This window comes from Xiphias gladius, chromosome 16 (assembly GCF_016859285.1).
Source record: "Xiphias gladius isolate SHS-SW01 ecotype Sanya breed wild chromosome 16, ASM1685928v1, whole genome shotgun sequence".
In the NCBI taxonomy this organism is placed as follows: domain Eukaryota; kingdom Metazoa; phylum Chordata; class Actinopteri; order Istiophoriformes; family Xiphiidae; genus Xiphias; species Xiphias gladius.
In genome coordinates this window covers 21,127,536-21,151,986 of record NC_053415.1, presented here as the reverse complement: position 1 = coordinate 21,151,986, position 24,451 = coordinate 21,127,536, and the positions used below count along the sequence as shown (strand labels likewise).

Below are 24,451 nucleotides of genomic sequence, written 5' to 3'. Positions count from 1 at the left end.
AGAAAGAGAGAGAGAGAGAGAGAGAGAGAGAGAGAGAGGTCCCGAAATCCAAAACATCAGCGACAGGATGGGGTGAAGAAGAGAGGGATGACAGAAGGAAAAGATTCACTGGTCTGTCAGTCATCAGTCCACTACTGCTGCTTCAGGACAGAGGGATGAGGAGTTTTATCTCCTCCTCCTCTCCTCTCTCTCTCTGTTCCTGTCTCTGTTCTCTTTATTCCTCTCTCTCTCCCTCTCTCTCTTCTCCTCATACTCTCGCTCCCTCGCTCGTTCTCGCTCTCTTTCCCTCCCCCTGTCTCTCTCTCTCTCCCTCTCGCCGTCTCTTTGCCTGCCTTCAACGTCCATTTTTCGCCTCCTCTCCTCCTCTTTGTATTGCTCTTCTTCTTCTGCTCTTTCGTCTCGTCTGCTCCGGCGGGCGCCCTCACGTGCACGCTCACGCTCCTCCACCTCACGTGCACGGCCTTTCCCGTCCCTCCTCGCCTGCTTCTCGTCATTACTGTCATATTCCCCGTCATCATCATTCTTGTGTTTGGTTCGCTTCTTGTCAGTGGGTTTTTCCTTCTTCTTCTTCTTGTCCTTCTCTTTCTTCTTCTTCTTCTCCTCACTTTGTTCTTTTCTCTTCTTCTTCTTCCGCTGTTTGGTGTCTGAGTCTGGAGGACAAGAGGAATAAATAAATCACTCATCTCTGTATTAATCCATCACTCGCTGCCCAGTTCTTTATAAACAGGGTTCCTGCAGGTTCACTAGGTTAAATTTAAGACTTCTTCAAACATTTTCAATATCACATAGAATGTAATTTAATTCACAATCGAAGTATGAAAAATCAGTCTGGACGATATAGTCTAGAATAATTTATTATTGTATCACATTTTTTCAGTACCCCCCAGCAGTATACAACATTTATTCCTAATGATATATTAAATTTACTTAATCCTGTACCTGGATAGTAGAAAATGGATGGATGGAGTCACCAAATTTGAAAATATTTCCTTTAAGTTTTCACTAAAATCAACTCGTCAATCATGCACATATGATCTTCCTAGCTACTGAAGCAGTACTGACAGTGTTTGTTACAGGTCTGCTGGTTCTGACTGAAACTCCACCAAAAAAAAAAAAAGATTAAACAGCCTCCTGCAGCACAATCCCCTGTCAAAACAAATCCCACTTTTAGGTCTGTGAAGATTCTCAGTCATCCAGTTCATGGTATAAGTGCTATGCAAAGGCAACTGGACTTGCTTGAAGTTCTTGAAGATGTTTCGCCTCTAATCTTTCGGATGAGCGGCGAAACATCTTCAAGAACTTCAAGCAACCTTCAGTTCTTTCGGATGAGAGGCGATACATCTTCAAGAACTTCAAGCAAGACCAGCTGCCTTTGCACAGCACTTACAGAATACAACTTTTACTTTACAAGAGTCTACCGTCGCCCAACGGCTTCCAATCAGATACAAAAACACCTCATAACTTTTCAAGACCTGCAGAGGCCCCGTTAAAGATACAACTGAGTTCACGTCCTGATGCCCCAGGCTACAGGTCTGCACAGGTCCACTCGGTTTTTTAAAGGAACCAAGACCTGAACCAGGTCCAATCAACACTCAGTCTAATCGGGACTAGTCTGATCTTGTTTTACTGTCAGAGGTGTCAGCTCTGTGTCATTATGTCTAAGACCCCCGGATCCAATCTGGTGATCATAATCACTGCAGGAGAAAATATTTTAGGATATCAGTAGCCTATGTTAAAAAAATAGATTAAATGAATTTAAGAATTTGATTCATAGATGTTAAATTAGTTAGAAAATAATCTTTTTATCCTCTGAGTTCCCAATGCCCATTTAGCTACAGAATGTTCTATTGTTGGTGCAAGAGGGCAAAACAGGACTTTTAATCATGTCTATAATTTTTTTTTTTTTTTTAATTAGTTTCTTGGGACATTATTACTCACCATAAATTCTCAAATAAAAGCCTGTATTCAAATAATGGCCAACTCCCGAGAATTACCCGTGACCTGCTACAACGGCTCACATGGTAAGTTCACTATAATGTAAATTTCCACTAACTCATGAGTACAAAAACAGAGTCGTGTTATACTCACCACTCTGCTGCTCTCAGTAATTTTGTTTTTACAGAAATTATTTTTTCATACTCTTATTAATTGCAGCCATTTCTTCTAACTTTTAACGTGAAATCTCTGGAGGAAGTGTTCAGTTAACTAAATGCCCTTGGGGGGAAACGGGCAAAGTGGAATTAGTGCTGTGGAAATGGACATACTGAGTTTATTGACACAACAGATAAACATGGAGGAAGTGTTGAGTTTGCACTTACTGGAGAAATTACAAAATTACAAAAGGGTAAGAAATATATTAATAAATAAAGGCTGCATGTTAATAGACAACTCATGATATCACATCATGCGGCTAAAAACAAGAAATATTAAGTAAACAACAATATTAGGTTTTTTTGGGGGGATTTTTTTGTTTTAAATTACCGCCCTTATCTAAACATTTGGAGCGAGTGACACGACATACTGTTGAGAGAGGCTCTGCTCCGAGCCTGGATTTTTAGTTATTAGCATAGCCACAACTATCAAAAGGATACTGAATGAGGTTTTCTTACTTCTGGAACAAAACCTGGAGGTCCGGTCCTCTCTCTTTTAAGGTTTGTTCGGGTCAAACACATTTAAGATCGGGGCTAATCAGTTCAGGACTTCATCTCCCAGAATCCCTCAGGCAGCAAGGTAATTCGTCCTGTACACCAGGACATATTTAAGTTCAGTGAATAAATACAGGTGTACCTGAGCTGCTGCTGCTGCTGCTGCTGCTGGAGGAGTCCGAGTCTGAGGAGTCTGAATCTGATTCACTAGAGGAGTCTGAGGAGGAGGAATCCGATGACGAAGAGGAGGATGAAGAGGACGAGGAGGAGTCAGAGGATTCCACTTCTTGGTTCTGAGTCATGATCATCTTTGGAGCGTTTTTCAGATGTTCCCTCAACTCGTCCCTGAGAGAGAGTGAGAAAACCAAGAGTGAAATATACGTATGTACACACTGATGGACAATACAGCCTTCTTTGATCATTGTCTGTGTGAATATAGACTCCTAAATTACACCAGACAAAAATATTTTAGACAATAGTGTGCTTTGAACTTTGTGGAATTTGGGGAAAGGCCCAAAACATTCAGAATTCAATTGATTTTTTGGTAATAAAATGAAATAAATCAATTAAAATTTTACATAAATACTATCCTTGCATTCATACACAATTTCTGTCTGTTATAAAAAAAAAAAAAAGGAGATCTAGTCTTTGTCTTATTTTATTTTTGTACTCATTTGGTTAACTTTCGGACTCAAATTGCCTTATTATCTGGGAGAGTTAGAATGTTTAGGTACCTATTACAGAAAGTGTGGTCTTATTTTTTTTTTTAAAAGAGCTTAGCAACAGTCAAATGGATCATTCAAAAACGTTGCTCATTGTCTCATCACCACATTCATTAAGCAAGTTTCTTCTGTTGCTTCCAAACATAACCTTGTTTTGTGTTGACCTTCAGACTTTTTATGACTCTCTGTAAAATTTCTAAAAACAAAAAACCTTTAAAAGGCATCTCATCTCTTGGGCCACACTGTGGACAATATTGTCAGATGACTTAAATTTGTACATTTATAATCCTATCACTACTATTGTTACAATGTTCAGGTGTCCACATACTTTTGGACACGTTGTGTAAGTGTGTATACACTGTGCGTTTGTGTTTGTCTCTTACGTCAGTCCTCCCAGTCCAATAGAGGTGAAGAAGTTGATGGCGAAGCGAGTGTTTCTGGGATTATCACGAGGAAACAGACCTTCAAAGAAGGGCTGCAGAGTCCTGAAACACACACACACAAACCCCCACACACACACAAACCCCCCCCCCCCCCACACACACACACACACAAAGAGAAGTTACACCTTAATAACACTTTGGTGTGTGTTTTGTTTTATTCTTCAGTAACCAACAGCACACACTCTCCAGTCGTCATCATGCCTCCGTAATTTGGCTCGTTTACTCTCCCAGCCAGTAGAAGGACCAGCAGCTCAGTGACAGCTGAAACCTACAGCCAATCACACATTCTCCTTATTCTTTTTCTGTTTTTTTTTTTTATCCTGAGCCCTCAGAATTGTTGTTTTCCCTAAAACCTTCTTGTTCATATTAAATCCATGCTGTTACTTTTTGTCCTCAGATTTCTGTCATATTTCTAAAAAGCCGTAACTTGTCTAACCTTTGGCTGCTACTGGGAACTGTAGTCCTTAAATGCTAACATAATAATCATTGTTGTAAATGTGTTCAAATGATTAAGTGATCGTATTTTACTGTCCCGCACAACAGAAGAGACATTTATCTTTGAATATGGACACAAAACTTCAGCAACCAGTTTATCAGCTTTTTGAAAGACTGATGAATGTTTTGAAAATACACTGAGAATCTAGCAGATGGAGTATGGCTTTAATAAAACAGTCCCAGTACTCTCTGTGATGAATGTCCTGTGTGTGTGTATGTGTGTGTGTGTGTGTGTGTGTGTGTCTTTGTGTGTTGTGTGTGTGTGTGTGTGTGTGTGTGTGTGTGTGTGTGTGTGTGTGCTTACACTCCATGGAACAGAGTCTGTGTAGAGCAGGTGAGCAAACTGTTGGTTTAGTCGGTGAATCGTGTCCTGCTCTGAAAAATCCTCAAAACTCTCCAACTCCTTCTTCAGCAGACAGAACCTCTGAACACACACACACAAAGAGAAGTTACACCTTAATAACACTTTGGTGTGTGTTTTGTTTTATTCTTCAGTAACCAACAGCACACACTCTCCAGTCGTCATCATGCCTCCGTAATTTGGCTCGTTTACTCTCCCAGCCAGTAGAAGGACCAGCAGCTCAGTGACAGCTGAAACCTACAGCCAATCACACATTCTCCTTATTCTTTTTCTGACTTTTTTTTTTTTTATCCTGAGCCCTCAGAATTGTTGTTTTCCCTAAAACCTTCTTGTTCATATTAAATCCATGCTGTTACTTTTTGTCCTCAGATTTCTGTCATATTTCTAAAAAGCCGTAACTTGTCTAACCTTTGGCTGCTACTGGGAACTGTAGTCCTTAAATGCTAACATAATAATCATTGTTGTAAATGTGTTCAAATGATTAAGTGATCGTATTTTACTGTCCCGCACAACAGAAGAGACATTTATCTTTGAATATGGACACAAAACTTCAGCAACCAGTTTATCAGCTTTTTGAAAGACTGATGAATGTTTTGAAAATACACTGAGAATCTAGCAGATGGAGTATGGCTTTAATAAAACAGTCCCAGTACTCTCTGTGATGAATGTCCTGTGTGTGTGTATGTGTGTGTGTGTGTGTGTGTGTGTGTGTCTGTGTGTGTACGGGTCTTTGAGCCTCTGGTTGAGTTTGGGGAGGCCCATGTAGGCACAGAGCTCCTGGAAAAGGATCTTCACAAAGATCCTGCTGGACGACGTCGTGGTCTCCTCACTCATCCTGATACACTCCAACACCTGGTCGAGAGACATTCACAGGACACAGCACAGAGAGAGCGAGAGGGAGAAGGGAGTGAGAGGGGGTGATTATAAGGAAATTCAATTAAAGAGAAAACACCAGCTTCATGTGTGATTAACTCTAGTTCGGTCAGACTTGAGAAAACTTAATGGACGTGTTGGTGCGTGCCTGTGTGTGTGTGTGTGTGTGTGTGTGTGTGTGTGTGTGTGTGCTTACACTCCATGGAACAGAGTCTGTGTAGAGCAGGTGAGCAAACAGTCGGGCCACGTTCCTCAGTTTGTTGGTTTCCAGTCGGTGAATCGTGTCGTACTGCTCTGAAAAAATCCCCTCAAAACTCTCCATGTACTCCTTCTTCAGCAGACAGAACCTCTGAACACACACACACACACACACACACACACACACACACACACACACGTGTTAACACGTGGTTCACAATGGTTTGGACTATCCACAGAAACGATAATTGTGTTGCTGCAGACTTTTTTGGAAGTAATTTCTTGATACTATGAGCAAACCACAAACTAAGTCTGAGAGAACGTGGACATATAAAACCATAACTATCTGACAGAACAGATACCACAAGACAGAAGAGAGAAAATGTGGGTTTTTTTCTTTGTAATTTTGCAAGTATGATAAACCCAAAGTGTGTGTGTGTGTGTGTGTATGTGTGTGTGAGTGTGTCTCACCCCGGCCAGCAGACCAAAGAACTTTTCGTAGGTTCTCTGTTGTGCGCAGCAGTCCAGGATCATGTTACACAGCTCCTTCTGTTCACGAAAACATAAAATCTGTCATTAATACAGAGAATACATATATACCAAAAGAAAATAATGATAATTAAAAAAAAAAAAAAATATATATATATATCATATATATAAGCTCAGCAGTCAACTGTCAAAAAGTGTGGACGGTATGGTATATACAAGACTGAGTGTGTGTTACACTTTGGCGAATTTACACCATCTACCATTCACTCATATCCCCTACACCGCCACTCTCCGCTGCATCTTCTGAAGTCTCTCTTAAGCTAAACGTTAAGCTCGAAGTTCAAAAAGCTCTGAAACACCATCTCAGCATACAGTGAAGGTGGACAGTTTGGGGGGGAACTGAAGTAGCCATTACGGCAAAAAGGACGCGTTGGGTTGCGTGAGCGAAATGTTGCCAGCCGGTATGGACGTTAATAAACAGCCATGGTTCTATGAACTGTAGGCGACCGTCAGATGTTATATCTAGACATTAAAACAGCTGAAACACGGTGGTTTAGACGGGGAGACACAGAGTAGCACTGGAAAAATGATCTGACAGAGCTGTGAGAGGGACGAATGCGTGAGTGGTCGCAGGGTCCCATGGAGGTTGGATGTCAGGTTTGAATGCATATTTTGAATTTGTAAAGGGGGAGTATTCAAGATAAGCCAGATGTTGCTTCTTCAATAAGAAGCAGATTGGGCAGTGGATTTCCCATTTTAAAAACATTAAACATATCTGGACCGTTTGTTCACATTTAAGCTTCTCGGTCAGCTGTGATCTGATTGGTCCCTGTTACAGCTCAGTGTTAGATGGGGTTTAGGGTTCAAATTATCTGAACTGGAGAGCAGCAGTGGGGTGTAAAATCCCAGTGGTGGGTTACTTCCAAAGTGGTGCCAAAGCGAGGTCTGGCGGCATCACATCAACCTGAGAAGAAACAACAGCTAGAGCTGATTTGTTTTGATCGTGTGTGTGATGTGTAGAGAGCAGCTGTGATGACAGTGTCTCTCTGATATAACACACACATGTTCAGATTGTGACCTGACCTACATTTATAGAAAAATTCTTATGAACCTTCTTAATATGAGGCACCATAATTTCAGATGCTTTTAGATGAACAACTCCTCCTTCTTACTCACAGGAATCTAAGAGAGTTAAGACACTCCAGATTCCGCAGGAAGAACCCAAAACTAACCAAACTAACACGTAAAGCAAACAAAAAATAACTAAACATTTGATTTGTGTAATTGATCTGCCAGTTTCTGGTGTCATCCTCCTCCTCTCCCACTTCTCAAAAAAAATATATTAATCTTTTTTGGCTGAAATGAAACCGTCCTGTTTTGCTTTCAGTTTCCTTATCTTCTCTTTTCTTTTCTTTTTATGTTGCATGTTGTTTGCTACATGCATACTATATACAATAGGTCTAATTCAGAAATGACAGAGTGAGATCCACAACTGATGACATTTATATTCATAAAATTAAGAAGAACCATTACAGCTTAATTTTCGGTTTAATTCGTGCTGACTTCCACCCAGTGACATGAATGATAAAAGGCAGCAAGTTAAAAGCTGCGGCCTGGTGACTGGATTCTGAGCTTCATTTTCACGCTTCACACAATTTCATGTAGAAAACATTTCTATTGTGCGGTTCACAACAACTACGCTTTGTGATTTATGTCTTTTTAGCCGTGCTAGCGGAATGGCTCTAGGGATGGCAGTGTTGCTCGTTCGGTCCACCACTTTGGTCCAGACTTGAATTTCTCAACAACTATAGCATATATTGTCATTAAATTTTGTACAGACATTTGTGTCTCTCTCAGGATGATTTTTAAGAACTTTGATGCGCTGCTGACTTTTAATCCAGCCATCAAGATCTGACTTTGTCCAGTACTTTATGTATTTATGATTAAGTAACTGCGAAACTAACTCACTTTATACTTTTTAATTTAGTGCGAATTAGCCAATGTTAGCCTGCTACTACGTTAAATAAAGACGGTGAACATCGTGACCACTGTACCTGCTAAACATCAGCATCACTGGGGAGCACGGTCACTGGTTAGCATTTAGCGCAAAGCTTCACTGTACCTAAGTACAAACTCGCAGAGCCGCTGGTGTGGCTGTAGACTCAATGTCTTGTTGATATAGAAGGATTTAAATAAGCCACATTACATTTAAGTGGACTGACCATTCTCTTCGGCGCCGCAGAAAGCTAAAGGTAAGTAAAGGTGAGAGAGGCTTTGCATGAAAAAGACACGCTTTGTGTCACAACATCAGTTGCTGCACCTTACCAAGAGCTCTTACTGTTGCAGTGTGCTTGCCTGGGAAACAATTTAAAAGCCTTCGAGGAGATGCTATTCGAAAATGCTTCTGACATCTGAGATTGAGAGTTATTAAGAAATGAGGCTGCGGTCAGCTGAGAAGTCTTCATCTTTCTTTTTGTTCTGATCAGTGAACGTGAGACACTTTCGGGGGTCTTGCTTTTAAGCTTCGCGGTTCAATGGAAATGTGTTTTTTTCTTCAACAGACACCCCAGTCTGTGCGGCTGTTGAGTGCATTTGAAGCAGAGAGAAAAATATGTCAGAGGATAAACATCTTCAGAGAGTGTGTGAGAGAGAGAGTGTGTGTGTGTGTGTGTGTGTGTGTGTGTGTGTGTGTGTGTGTGTGTGTGTGTGTTCCAGCTGTTGTGTTGAGTGATTCAGTCCTGATGCTGATGAAACTCTGGCTGACAAGGTCATCAGCTCTGACCTCTCTCACACACACACACACATTTAGTTTCAGTACACTCGCGAGGACCACCACTGCAGTGAACAGCAGGTGTTCCCTCACACGTTCTCCGTGGCGTCAGATGCAGCTACACTTACGATTCATGTCACAAAAACCACTTCTTTCTCTGCGTAAAAAATTTAAACATGAACAGGTGATGATATCATGAATCATAAACTCCGAAATGAATCATCATTCACACCACTTGATCTCTACTTAGTGTTCAGTTACTGAACTAGAGCACACTTAAATATTTAAAAGACAAATAAAACTAATTGGCCAGAGTTGTGACAACTTTTACACAAAAAAGTTCGTAAACTTTCTGGTTAAAGTAACTCTGTCAGTTAATCTCACTACATCACTAAATAATCTACCCCAAATGTAAAGAAAATAAATGAGAATCAACAGTTCCCGGAATCCAAGGTGATGTCTTCAAATATCTTGTTTTGCTTGACCAATAGTCCCAAACCCAAAGATATCTATTTACAGTACTATAAAACAAAGAAAGGCAGCGAATCCTAAAAATACAGAGGATTAAACCACGGAATGTTTGGCAAATGACTTTAACAATCAGTCTCTCATCAAAATTGTTGCAGTTTAATTTTCTGTCGGTCAAGTAAGCAATTAAATGACCTATCATTTCAGCAGTACAATCATAAACACATATGCAGAGTCCAACACTTCTCCGTGTCCTGATGTTTATCTTCAGGTACAGAGTGAGAAGGTGGGGACAAATAGATGCAAAACGACCGCAGAGAGGAACAACAACCATGACGACACTCAAAACAACCACAAGGAGACACAAAACTAGAATTCGAACTAGAGAGACACTACAAATGACGACCTTGATGTTTGTAGTCGGGGTCCAGTGTAGGAGGGGTGGGGGGCCTTTTACCAGTCTGTGCCAAGGGGCCCATCTTGTTATAAACCGTCACTGTTTTCAACCAACTCTGGCATTGCTGATAAAATCCGACGGCGACAGTTTTCGTTTCATCGGACAAGATCAATGCCCGCCAGCTAGAAACGAGACGCTCCTTTTGTCCACCTCTGTCTGAAGACGTGTAGCGGAGCCACACATAATCAAACACACAAGCTGGTCCTCAGAAAGATACAAACAACAACGCCAACACAGAGCTGATTGTCCTCTTAACACATGATTTTTTTTCCCTCCCCACACATGCACACAGCTGACCTGCAACTGTCAACATCTGAAAGCAACTATTACTGTTACATAACCTGGCCGCAGGACCACACACACACACACACACACACACACACACACACACACACACACACACACACACACACACACACACACACACACACACACACACACACAAACACACACAGATGTGAGCTATTAACACGCAACAGACACACAGGCAGCATGTTAACACTAATGTGGAAACCACGGTTTTCTAAAGCTCTCCATCCACACGGAAACACCTCAAAAAAAATCTCTTCTGCATCCGTCAGTTATCAAATAGGCAACTTGATTATCGGCGCCACCCTCTGGTCAGCAATGTCCTTGAAAGATGTTCTTCCTCACATTTTCAGAAGCTGGAACCAGTTTGGTATTTTTGTTTAATAAATAAAATCAATGTAGAGATATGGAAATTTTAGGGCCGATAATGTTAACCGATAATTAGATGTTGGTTGAGGCTGATACCAATACGATAACCAATAATATTAATCTTACAAATGGAAAATTGTGAAGTGGACAATATTAACAAGTTTATTTTTCTAATACAACACCAATATTTGAAGCCTTCTCCATGCCTTTAATAAAGAATAAATTAATTTAGTCCAACATTGTTTGCAATAAGCTTGGTCCATTTTTTATACAGCACTGCAACGATTAGTCAATTAATCAATTTGTCAATCAACAGAAAACTATCTTGATATTCGACTGATCATTTAAGTTATTTTCTGAGTAAAAAATGCCAAACATTCTCTGATTTTAACTTCATGAATTTTCTGCTTTTCACTGTTTTATATGATAAACTGAATATCTTTGGGTTTAGGACTGTTAGTTGGACGAAAAAAGCAAATTTAAAGACGTCATCTTGGACTATTTTCTGACAATTTACAGACTAAGCAATTAATCAAAAATATTTAACAGCATATTAATTGATAATGAAAGCCCTATTTTTTTTAATATGTAGAATAATTAACAACAACCTCATCTCCTTATTGACCAGCATGTACAGGCTACAAAAGCCATTAGAATAAGTTCACATAATTTTGAACTCATCAATGGTTAAACCCTGAGACTCCATAGTTTAGAAAGATGCCAAAAAGCCCCCAAAAACTCTCAGCCCCAAAGTCTACAAGAATTCAATAAAGTTAAGCTGATAATTATGCTCAACCGTTATGTACAATTACATTAGTTTTTCTTTTTTGGCTCCCTTATTACAATTTGCTGTTAGCATAACAAGCTCCATATGGCTGTGTAAAATGTACCAGGTGTTGTTGGGGAAGAGGGGGCAGTGAGTTGACCGCGGGGGGAGCAGCCGAAGACGTTGCATTTTCGCAAGTTTACGAACGAGAACTAGATTTTAAGTGGCGTCCATTTGTGCGCAGCCTGGGCTCTGTATTATTTGACATAATTATCGTCTTAAATTTCATCCCCACTTAAATGATTGTCTCAACCGTTGCGGTTTAATTCTCTTGATTGACTAATTGGTTCAGCTCTAGATTTTGTGTCAAGCTGTTGTCGCTGACGACGACTGTACCGTATGTGAGCTTGTTTTATTCATCATACTTCAGAGTCACTAGAGTTTTCAGATTAATCCTGTGTGGGGAAGCTCAGTCCTCAGAGGTGGAAAACTGAGAGAAAGAGAAGAGTTTTCACATTTATCCTCATTAATGTGTGTGATTGCATCACTGAAGCCTTTTACATCAGCCAAGTGTGTGTGCGTGTGTGTGTGTGTGAGTGTGTGCGTTCTTGTGCGTGTGTGGACTCACCGTCTGGCTCTCAGGAAAGTCCATCTTGATCAGTTTGTGGGCGCACTCCTCGAAGTCCAAACTAAAGAAAAAAAAAAATCAATCAATCAATCAGTCAGTCAATCAGTCAATAACTGTACATCAGTGAGCTTGTGTGTGTGTGTGTGTGTGTGTGTGTTTTTGGAAATGTGTCTGTGTGTTACTGCTTGTGTGTAATTTCTGTAATTCTAACCTGAACCCTAAAACCAAGTCTTGACCCTCAAGGAACCCTTTAAATGTGTGTCAGAAAGTGAGGACCAGCCAAAATGTCCTCACTTCGATGGTTTAAAACTCAAACGGGTCCTCACAATTATAGTACACACACACAGCTTTAAATATTAGTCCAAGTCCATCAATTATAAAAAGAGCTGTAAATAACTGCCAATTCCCCAAGAGACAACTGAGCCAGCAACTGTGTGACTGTGAGTGTGTATTTTTAGGAGCACGCACATTTGTGTGTGTGTGTGTGTGTGTGTGTGTGTGTGTGTGTGTGTGTGTGTGTGCGTGTGTGTGCGTGTGTGTGCGTGTGTGTGTCTGTGTGTGTACCTGGACTGAATAGCGAGGTAGATGGTTCTTCTGAAAGCAACCAGGTTGACTTCTGTCTTATCCAAGATGGTGACCTTCTCATCTGAGAGAGAGACACAGACAGAGAGGGGGCATCTTTAAGGTCGCTGGAAGATGAGGCCCAGAAATCCTGACTTCTGGTCTCTAGTACTGGTCATGCTCCAAAAACACTGGGTCCTACATTTCCCATAATGCCACTATACAACATTTTTTTGTTTGACCTTCCTGCCTTGTACACCTATGCCTTTCAAACTCCAAGGCTCCAGAAACACATACTTTCTTTTTAATATTTGTATTACCCCAGAGGCATCACCATAACATCATCAGGGTTATTTAATCAGACTAGACAAAGCTGCTTCAGAGACACACGCAACATTATACATCTGTTTTCATCGGCTGAGAAGAAAAACCAGTGGAAAAAAAACCTCTGAATGTTCATCAGGTCGACCAGTCTGTCTCACCTTCTCCCCCCTCCTCGTTCTCATCTTCATCGTCTTCATCTTCATCGCTGCCATCTCCCTCCTCCCCCGAATCGCTGCTGCCCTCGTCCAGGATATCTGTCAGGAAGAGGTGGCAGCAGATTGGTTAAACTGTGAAGGAGGTGGCAGCTGATTGGACAGAGTGTGATGTTTATGCACATTCTCACCTTTTTTAATGGTTTTGTATTTCTCCTCGTTCTCCAGGAAGTCTGGGTCCATCTTAAACACATCTGAGCGAAAACAAACACACGTTAGGACTAACATATACATAATCATTTCGGCAGATAGAGTTGTAGAGCCAGGCAGACACCCCCCCACCCCCACCCCCCCTCTCCAGGCCTTACTAAGGATGTCCTCGGTGTTGTACTCGTCATCCAGCGGCAGCATGTGAGTGAACTGGTCATCCTCGTCCACCAGGTCCAGGCCGTCTGGGACCACTGGATGATCTTTGAAACCGTCCTTCCTGATGGCAAACATCACCTCAATCATGTACTGGACCCTCTTATCGATGGTCGACTCGTGGAGGACGTTCCTGAGACGCTCAAATATGGCTGAAAAGACAGACACACAGGCATCAATTGTGCTGATATTCGGGATCTATCTTGTATTTTTTTTTCTCGTACAAATTCAAAACTGTTTAGTTTAAGCAATCAGGTTGAGCTTGTTGAGTTCATATTTTTAAGGCTAGAAATATTTTGGTGACATGGTTACTTCTTGGAAGAATCTGAGAGGAAGCTCTGCCTGAGAAGACAACTTATGGGCAAACAAAGTCCCAGATGTGGTAATGTTTTTTTTAATGAAACAGGTTTGTTAAAGCTGAAGTTTGATTTTACTGGACCTCTCTCTTAACAGTGGCTCTGAACTGGACTATTTACATTTCTTTTACTTTTTTTTACCCAAGATAGTTTCACTACCTATCTGTTGACCTTTTCACAGGAAACGACTTTGTTCAAGGGCACCTCCGCAGAGGAAATAAGGGAGTGCTGCACCCAGATTGCAGGGATTGAACTGCAAACCTTTTGGTCACAAGTCTGATTCTCCAGCATTCAGGCCACTGCCCCACATTTAATGAGGAAAAAGGAAGTGATTGACCAAATTTATTTATTTTTTTTCGAGTTTCTTGCGAAAATATTGTAAGGCGTGGGGAAACTACCGATTCTTGTAAAGAAAGGAACTAATGACGTAATTTTGAATTACATTACAGTTGAATACTTGCAATTCTAAGACTATAAAAGGTGCGATAGATAGAGGACATTCAAATTAAAATCAAATCAGTGATATAACAAAAGCAGCAAATCCTCCAATTTAAAAAGCTGGACCAAAGAATGTTCCGCGTGTTTGTTTGTGATAATTGAATTAAATGATTAACTGATCATCTCAGTTACATCTGAAATGATCAGTTAATCATGATGATGACTTAACAGCTGTAGCTGCAGTGTACCGTTTATTCCTCGGGGGGAGACCTCAGTCAGTTTGAGTCCACACTCCTTCAGGAAGGAGATGGCGACCTCCACGCTGTCGTCAGTGGGTCGCTCCAGCAGCAGTGTGAGCATCTCCAGACACAAAACCTCATGGGCCTGGGGGCGAGAGTCACCGAAGCAGACAGAGAAAGAGAGAGAAAGAGAAGTAAACACAGAGCTGAGCATCAACACTCAAACCCTCCATTAATATTAAGGTCAGATAGCGCTACCTACCACATTCTGGTTGATGAGGTGAGCCACAAACTTTGAGGCTGTTAGGCACTGTTGCTGGAAAACAAAAGACAGACTGGTTTTAATACATCACTGGAACTACTGCTAATTCCTGCTACTACTACAAATTATAACAAGAATAGTAAATTTAATGTTGTTGTCATTGAACCCAATGACAGACTCAAGAGTTTTACCAGCCTCTTCAAATCTTCCATCATAATACACCTCTAGATGACAAAATGAAATGCCACAGTCGCTAAAAATTAGCTGGAAAGCATGTGCATGTGATTAAATGAAGGTAACAGTAGTCGACAGCCCTGCATAATGGCACTGTGTTGTGTCGCGGCAGTTCTAAAATCGGGGGCTACAAATTTATCACCATATCTGTCCCGCTGCTTTCAGATGGCTGCAGGGATTTAATGAACCCAAGAAAAATACCAAAGAAAAAATATTGAACTATGGGAGCGCTACTTGCACTGCTTTTTTTGCCACCAGGAAAACAGAGTCACACAACTATTCATGTTTAGTCTTTTAGGGCTGAAAATGTATCCATTATCAACATTTTCAGCCATTCATATTCTACCAATCCACAAATCAACACTGTTATCTACTATTCTACTATTTCAATCACAAACCAGAAGCTGTCAGCACCTGGTGCATGTTTTTCTTCCTCTGACTGTCAGGCAGATGGGTAAAAAGTCAGGTAGTTGGACAGGTACCTTGAGGTTACGGCGATAGCTCCGCCTGAAGGTCAGGATGAGGCGTTTGAGGATCAGCTCTCCAATCTGAGGGAATTTAGAGTTGATGATGGCAACGACAGCGGCATAAACGTGAGTGAAGATCGGAGAAGCTGCCTGAGCCTGAAGCACTGAGCGAGCCAGCAGACCCCTGACAGACACACAAGAAGACAGGGAGGCAGTTACAGGGGAAGTCAGTCAGACAGCACATGACCTCCACAATTTTTTTCTCTTGTGGGGCGGAAGAGAAAAAAAATTCTCTATAATCAGTCACACTAGTCAGGAGGCGCAACTTTGACAAAGACAAGAAATTAGTTGACAGGTGTCCAAAAATGACGGAGAGCCCTGTGTTGTACTATATGGGTAGCACTCAAATTTGTAAGTTTTATCTTTAAATTTACATCGTTGAATACATTTGAAACAACTACAACTCACTTTCACTTCAATTGTCACAATAATTTCTAACACTAAACCCTCAAGTGTCTGTGAGGTGATTTTAGTAACTAACTATAATGTTAACTTTGCTGTCAAAGATGTTTATATTTGAACATTGAGTGTTAATGTGCATTTGTTTATGGGTGTGTGTCATTGTTCACCTCCCCCTGACGATGTTCTCCTGCAGCAGCTCCTGGATGATGTTGACGATGTTGGACACGTTGACTTTGTTGATCAAACCATTGATGGACTTCTTCAGAGCCTCCCAGCTCATCCTCTGATAGGCCAGGCTGCACAGGAGGCGGGGCATCAGGGACAACACGCAAAGATTATAGGGTGACGTTTAAATAAACAGTCATGATTTCGGTAACACATCTCAGATACAGAGTCAGAACAGAATTGATCAAAGCTAAGCAGAGTGAGTTCAATAAAAACTGCTGCTCAGAGGTTACATTTTATGCATTTGCGTGCAGGGACTGTTTTACAGTCTGTCAGGGTGGTGCGTTCAGGTGTTGGTAAAATGATGGAACATAGTATTGTATTTCGAAACAGTACATCTTTTAGTGCAATAAATTACGATTCACATTTTTATTTAAAAAGTGCTTGCGTTTGATTTTAGTTCGTAGTCTAGGTTTTATTTTCTGTCAGAGCATCGTTAAATCCATCCCACTCAACCGATTTACCACACAATAACAACTCGACTTGATTTTCTTTCTGCAGTAAGTCTCAAACTTCAGGTCTCCTCAAGGAAAATGCTAAGCAGGAACAGAAAGTAAACAGGTTTGGAGTTAAACTAAAACACCAGGATGGTTTTTATCCTCGTAGAGATGGGCTCCAACATTTTGGATCCGGTTCCTAGTTGGTAAAATACCCAGATTTATTAAGCTCTGCAGCCAATGAATCCCTTATGAAATTTTTTATTCATGGTCTCATATGTGTCTCTTTTGCCCCACTCTCTGACAGTTAAGGCATAGGCATGTATTTAAAAAAAAGACTGATGATGGAAACAAAAGTGCTAGAACTCAAAAACAAAACTTAAAAGCTTCACAGTCAATCAAACAACTGCAAAGTGCAAAATTTGTGGGAGGGTACTCACAACTAAGGGGGGGACGACAAATCCATTGTTTAAATTTCTACATGTTCCACATGTTAAAGTAAGAACTTGTGGAATTTTTGAGATTATGTGTCCTGTAGCAGTGCAACAACAAGTTCACCTTCAGGTATCGTTTAGTGTGTTGTGCAAAACACCAGCAATTTTTATTTCAATTGATATTCAGTGAATGATAGAGTGGAATTAGTATTATTTTCACCGTGTTGTTTTTACTGCAGCTTCTGCAGCTGCAGCAAAGAAACCCCTTGAGGAGCCAACACAGCAAAAGGAAAAACAGAGTCAGGGCAGGGTTAATGAACGTCACAGAGCAGGGACAAAGTATGTCGTGAAAGCCCTACAACTCTTCAACACAGTACAATGTCCATGGTTCATAATTTATAGGTAATTACTGTAGTTTCAAATAATGTCAATGGCATACTTCTCCGGAAATTGGTCCATAAATCAGAATTAAAATGGCCAATTGTGTTACTGATGTGATCAGAAGAAGCTACATTCTTAAGTATTAAGCTCCATCTTTTGTTAAACAAAAAAGTTGAAATTTGTTTTGTGCTGAGTGAAATAAAAACAGTATATTTCTAAATTCCCAATCAAACAAACAAACTACTTATTAGATTGGATAAAAAGGATTAGGATTCCATGAGCGGATTCAGAACTGGGTTCGGATTGAATAACATAAACTTGAACCCCATCCCTTAACCCTGGTGTCTATAAAAGAACTAAGTAAACACACTCTTACCTGCTCTTGTCAGTGATTTGCTGCTGCATCATGCGCAGCTTGGCGGGGGGGATGTAAGCGCCGCCGGTCCTCGTCAGGATCGGGTCGAGCTCCTCCTTCTTCTTCTTTACCGGCGGCTCGTCGGCCGCCATCGGCTCCCTGTCTGTCGGAGGGGAAACGGAGCGGCCGCGCCTCCTGTGATCTGGCTCTGCATCCCGATTGGTACGCCGGTCAAAACGCCCGTTCCTGTCGTCACGACGATCGTCATAGCGATCTCTGGGTGGAGCAGAGGAAGACGAGGATGAGACCAAATAATTCAGTAACTCGTGTTATTACTTTAAAAGTTAGTAATAGACTTTTGTACAAAGGTAACGATACACATGAATTATCACACAGCTCTACTCATAGTTTTCTCTTCATGTCTGTCTTCTTCACTGTGAATTGTTTCAGATCTGTGTTGTTAAGTCATGAACGCTCAGCTCTTAAACCAGGCTTGAATTAAACTCAGAAAATCAGATTAGCTATAAATTAATTATGTATTCTAGTTATATATTAAGTTTACAAAACTTAATCCTGATTCTGATTGTTAAAGTCACTCAAAACAGGTTTTTTTCAAAGTAAACATGGCTTTTCAGAGATAAAATCTTTCTATTTTATGAAATTGAGAGAGGACAGATGGGTTAATGATTTTGATGTATTAAATGTATTTTAGAAAATCTGTACAATCTGTATAATGAGTAAGACTGTATTTAGTATAATTAAATCTGTATGTCAACTTTCAGGCAGTAATGTGGCTGAGGCACAGCAGTCAATAGAAATAAGTTATTTTAACATTTAGTGTTTTCATCTTGTGTAATGATCCAATTTTTCTGCATAAGACCTTGTTTTAGATGATGTTTATTGCTTGTTTTATTTTGTATTCTGTTCTATGTTTCATGATGAATTCGATGTGTGTGTTGTTTGTTTATGTGTAGGGTGTTTATGAAAAATAAGCAGTTTTCTGACTTGGTTTCACAAGATCTTTAACATATTGATCCTCTAATGTTAAAGTAATAAAAAGTCACTTACAAAAGTGACTACAAGCCAAGCAAATCACAAGCTTTGTGGGTCTCTGTGTCTGTGTGTTACCTAGCATAGCGTCCTCTGTCATAGCGCTCCCGGTCCCGGTCCCTCTCTCTGGACCTGGATCTGTCTCGTCCCCTGGACCTGGATCTCTCTCTTCCTCTGGATCTTGATCTGTCTCTTCCTCTGGATCTTGATCTGTCTCTTTCCCGGGATCTTGATCTGTCTCTTTCCCGGGATCTTGATCTGTCTCTTTCCCGGGATCTTGATCCGTTTCTTTCCCGGGATCTGTCCCTCTCTCTGGACCTGGATTTGTCTTGTTCTCTGGATTTGGACCTGGATGTGTCTTGCCCCCTGGATCTAGATCTGGATCTGGATCTCTCTCTCTCTCTAGACCTGGATCTGTCTTGCTCTCTGGACCTGGACCTGGATCTCTGGACCAACAAACAAACAGTGTGAGAGTGTGAGCAGCGTTTTCTTCGGGTCTTCACATGTTAAAATGATGTGGATCAGGCAGGATGGACTTGGACATGAACTCCACAGAGAACACTGGACCAACAAAAAAACATGCTGCCAATTTTGAAAGTCTGACTTTAGCTGAAAAAAAGAGAGACAAGGCAGCAGCTCCAGTTCAAATTAGAGTCAGTCTGGCTCAGTTTCTACAGTAAGTAAAAGTTTGTAGGTGCCGGGGCAGTTCATTTCTAAGATGCCAGCAATGGACACACAGCTGTCTTCAATTTGTGATTCTGTCAATCATCCGGCTGCATCTTTATTTAGCAGAGATGTTTTCATTATCTTCTTCGCCGGTCTTTCTGATGAATCAGGCCACCTTAATTTAACCCAAGACCAGTCCGTCTAACAAAGCCATGATAACTAACACTGCAGACCAGCCAACTTTGTGAGACCAGCTATCCAGAATTGTAAAATTACTTTGGGTAATAAAACATGTCTTAAATCATTGCCACTTAAATATCTTCAGCACTTTGAAGACATCACCTTGAGCTCTGGAAAATTAAGGAGGGTATTTTCACTTAAGTAATCAATAAGAGAAAGACGCAGCCATAATAAATTTTTTCTGTCTTCTGGCTTATATAACTGAAGTGCTTGTTGTCTCTGCCAGGTCATGTACCTCTTACTTGACACTATATTAATAAACTGAATATCGCTGGGTTTCAAACTCTGGGTCAGACGAAAAAAGACAAAAAAAACCCTGAAGATTAATCTAATGATAATAATTGTCACTTACAGCCCTAAAGTTTATTTCCAAAAAATCTATAACCGTTCCTTTAACAACTCCGATCTCAATAGTCCTAACAATACCAACTCCACAATCATCACAAGAACCAGTAAAACCAAATCAACGACTATGTTTACATGCGAATAAGACACTAAGTTAGTGAGAACAGCAATTGAGAGAAAATACATTATTTACATGCATTGCAGTAACCTGGGAAATGTAAAACCTGCGATCTGCGATGCAGCTGCGTCGTAATCAGATTTCTCCCCTGCAGTATTTGTGAGATGAGTCTGGGTTATTGTGTATATCAGGGTCATAAGATGCTTTCTAAAGATATGCTTTTGCCAGAGCAGTTTTTCTTCACATTTCTTCTATTTGACGGTGGAAACTAATCTATTCAGACTCTATTGAGACTGGAGGATCCTGGAGGGACATTACTACTTATGCGGTTTGGCTGTTATTCCTTCACATTCACAAATTTACATGGTTAAAACATAACATGAATACATTGTTCATAAAACGTCACTTTTTCTAACTACTGAACCTGATTGCACATCTCAAGACTTCTTTCTATTACAGGGCACTTAACAACTGCAGGAAATTGACAGTAATCAGTGTATTCAAACACATAAAATGCCAATAACGTCCATATTAGTCCCTGCTTACTTTGATCTGGGCCACGCTGCTCCTAATCTTCCTCAGTGCCCCGTGATGTTTATCCTCATCATCACTGCTGCTGCTGCTGCTGCTGCTGCTGTCGTCTGAGCTGCTAGAGGCGGGGCTCCCAGAAGGGCTGCGGCCTGCAGGACTGGCCTGAGGGGACGGCCTGTCTTTGGGGCTTCTCTCGACCGAGCTGGCCTGTTGGGGCCTCTCTGCTGCTGGACTGGACTCGTTCTCTGAAGATCCTGAAGAAACGACATGAAGATAAACATTAAAACTACAGCCCCCAGTACTGCTACTGTTATTACCATATAAAGTGGTGACAGCAGGTTTTACTTACCACTGTGTTCTCTCTGCGCAGGACTGGGACTTTGATTTCTGCCTGGAGAGTCCATACCTGAATAACACGCACATTTTCTCATTATGACAGACATGTATAATAACAGTCATCTTGGTCATCTAGTTGCTATCAAAGGAGAAAAACGGCGAATACCCATACTTGTGGAGCTGGAAACAGTGAATTTTGGGCATTTTTTTCTTAAAAAATTACTCAAATTACTTTTTTATCAAAATGGTTGATTTTTATGTTCATGGACTAATCTATTAACCCACTAACCATTTCAGCTCTGCTTTTAGTCTGTCTCGCAATACGTTCCGATGCAGCACTTACTTTCTGATTTCTGTGTCTGTGGTAGGGACATAATCTGACATTAATGTTAAAAAAAAACAAAACAAAAAAAAACCTCACAAACATAATAACAGTTTTATTTTTAAAACAGGTTGAGTAATTTCCTAAAACAGTTGGCCTCTGTAGTATTTATCAAATGTTACTCAAACAGGAGAACGTGCATTTTTTGGGGATTATTTTCAGTGCTGGATTAATTCTCATTTGGTGCTCTAGAGAGTATATAGAGCAGCAGGAAGAAATTTACTGTGATTGTTGCTTCATATAGATTTGGATGATTTCTGCAAAGTTTTCATGTTCTCACATTCACTTTGAAATGTCTTGGTCAGGATCCAGCTGCCTGTGAATAGTTTTACATTTGAGGGGTTGGGTTTTCAGATTTGTTGTTTGTTGAACAATATGCTCCAGATAACCTTGAAGCTAGCTCTCTAGGATTAAAAAAAAAAAAAAAAATCCAGGCTTTGGTCAAATCGTTGACAATCCAATCAAGCCGACTTGCAGGGCACAGGATATTCATTGTCTAAAGTAAGGCTGCAGGTAAAAAATGATCTTCAGGTTATTTCTCCATTTATCATCTGGTCTTCAAAACATTAGCAAGCAGTGCAAATTTCAAATGCAGATGAGAATTCCCTTAAATCCAAAGATGATGTTTTCAGATTAGATCGCAACGATTAGTCGAAAGTTATTCGGCAACTATTTTAATAATGGATTATTCATTTTAGTCGATTTTTTTTAAGCAAAAATGCAAAAAAAAAAAAATCTGGTTTCAGCTTCTCAATTGTGATAAAAATGCTGCTTGCTGTTGGTTTATAACCCTTTAAAATTAATATTTTGTTCAAACAGAAACAAGACACCTTAAGACATCATTTTTGACTCTGGGAAATTATGTTTTTTTTTTCACTATTTTTGTGAAATCTGGTAGACAAAACAATTAATCAACCAATCGAGAAAATAAACAACCATATTTGAGAAGCTGGGATAATCAATTTTTTGGATTATTTTGCTTGAAAATCTAATTAAATGATTAACAATATAGCTTCTATTTAAAATTCTTTCGTTCAACTGATCGATTACTCAGATGATCATTTTAGCTATCCAGCTCTACAACACACTGCTGTGCTGTGATGTGATTTTTCAGTGCTGCCTAAATCTCAACTCAGAGACAGATATGTATATATACAAATATTATTTACAAAAAAAAAGTGTCTGGAGAGTTTCAGGTAGTGTTTTTAACTTTTAAAGGGAGTTTAGATTTACCTGTAGCTAACGTACAGGAAGAGCTAACACCATGTTAAATAACCGGATATAGTCCGTACGTCTAAAATAGTCATTTTCAAGTTGCTTTGGCAAGATATTAATACAACAATATAATCTTTAACTATAAAAACATTTCCAAAAAACGTCCTAAATGTATCGCCATGTGTGTTTGGATCAGCTGCAATTAGCTAATCTGCTAATGCTACATTCACTCTACCTAGTTAAACTTCCAGTTATTGGGTAGCAGGAGCAAAAAAAATAGGTGACTCTTCATAAGACTCGATAAACTCTTTCTGCAGTCTCTATTTTTATTTGATTTTTTTACGTTTAAATATCCTCTTACCGCTCTGCTTCCCGACTTTTCGTCCCTCCGTTAAATCAGAGTCTTTTTTCTGGCGGAAAACTTCCTTCAATGACCAGCAATGCTTCCAGGTCAGGTATGGCTTCCGGATTTCACCATAAAAGTCTCCATTTCTGAACGGCGGTGGCGGTGTTTTGTTTTTTGTTTTTTTTTTTATCGCCCGCTGGTGGTGATAAGAATTACCTCCTCCAAGGATGCTGTGTTTTTAATCCCTTTCTTTGTTAGTTAGGACGGACTAACAAGGAGTTATGATGGAGGAAGAAAGAAACACGAAATGCTGTATAACTGTTTAATTATATTCGGACCAGAAAAGTCTAAATTCTCTAAAGAAAATGTATAGTTAACTGATAAATGAAAGCATCTGCACTCTACAGCATGTTTTTCTCCAGTGATTAAAACTTCTGCACAGTAGCCCGCTGCTTAAATGTTTCGCATTTTAAATTGTCGAGGTACTGAAATATTTGGAGCAGCAGTCAAAATACAAAAGCTGAAAGAGGTTGAAATATCAAGCCAATACTAAAAACAGAGTGAAGCTGAAGTATCAGCTGCCATGGAAGTTCTGAAAAGTTGAAGACTGGGTTTAAGTTCGAGCTCTGAAATAATTTGAAATGTCAGTCAAAATGTAGTTTAATCTGAAAAAATGCATTGTGAATTTACATGCTTATTAATGGTTTTCTGTATAAAGTCTTAATCTGCAAAATAACTAGAAACTATACGTGTCAGATAAATGTAGTCTGGTGAGAGGTGCAATGTTTCCATCTGTGGAGTAGAAGTACAAAGTAGCAAAAATCAAAGTGAAGGCGTACCTAAAACATTTTTGTAAGTAAGGCACTTGAGAAAATTTATTTACTCTGCTTCCCAATTGCTAACCAGGACCAGAAGGAGAGAACGCGTTACAACTATTTTAAAGTCCTTACAATGGCTGCCTGTTTCTGTACTGATATAAAATACTTCTACTTCAGGGTCTCGTAGCAGCCTACTAGTCTGGCATGTGTGTATGAGCCTGTACGGCCTCTCAGTACAAAAAACTTTTCGTGAGGCAGCTTTTAGTTTTTATGCTCCGAGCTATTGGAACAATCTGCCTGAGGATTTGAGAGCAGCCAGAAGTTAATGTTTTGAAACGCAATCTTAAAATCTAAATCTTTTGCCTGGCTTTTGATTAGAATGTTTTACTGACACTATTTATTTTCTTTATTCATTTATTTTATTGCATTCATGTTTTAAAATGTTTTATGTCATTATCTTATATCTATCTCATATGTTTTTAATACACTTTGTTTTTCTTAGTTTATATTTATTACATTTCATATTTTTTTGTTATGTGCATTAGTCTCAAATAGTTTTCATTGTTCACATTTGTTTTATTATCGGCTTGTCAGTCATCTGTAAAGAACATTGAATTACATGAACCTGTACAAAAGGTGCTATTCAAATAAAGTTTGATTG

The 24,451-nt window shown here is 40.0% G+C and overlaps 1 protein-coding gene across 2 annotated transcripts; it reads right to left on the bottom strand.

The window, feature by feature from the left end:
- On the bottom strand, positions 1-23,087 carry LOC120801907 (pre-mRNA-splicing factor CWC22 homolog). Of its 2 annotated transcripts, none has more exons than XM_040149239.1 (20): positions 22,988-23,087; positions 21,043-21,099; positions 20,709-20,947; positions 18,872-19,239; positions 17,765-18,019; positions 16,079-16,207; positions 15,465-15,633; positions 14,749-14,802; positions 14,496-14,631; positions 13,399-13,605; positions 13,222-13,284; positions 13,037-13,132; positions 12,558-12,639; positions 11,994-12,054; positions 6,209-6,286; positions 5,736-5,888; positions 5,391-5,518; positions 3,751-3,852; positions 2,788-2,990; positions 1-650 (listed from the first exon to the last, which is right to left on the bottom strand). In XM_040149239.1, exons 2-20 carry the CDS (start codon positions 21,095-21,097, stop codon positions 166-168), a joined length of 3,063 nt encoding a protein of 1,020 aa, XP_040005173.1. In that variant the 5' UTR covers positions 21,098-21,099; positions 22,988-23,087; the 3' UTR covers positions 1-165. The 2 variants fall into 2 exon arrangements, with proteins under 2 accessions (XP_040005173.1, XP_040005174.1); XM_040149240.1 differs by lacking the exon at positions 22,988-23,087 and adding an exon at positions 21,319-21,337.
- Positions 23,088-24,451: the final 1,364 nt, after the last annotated feature.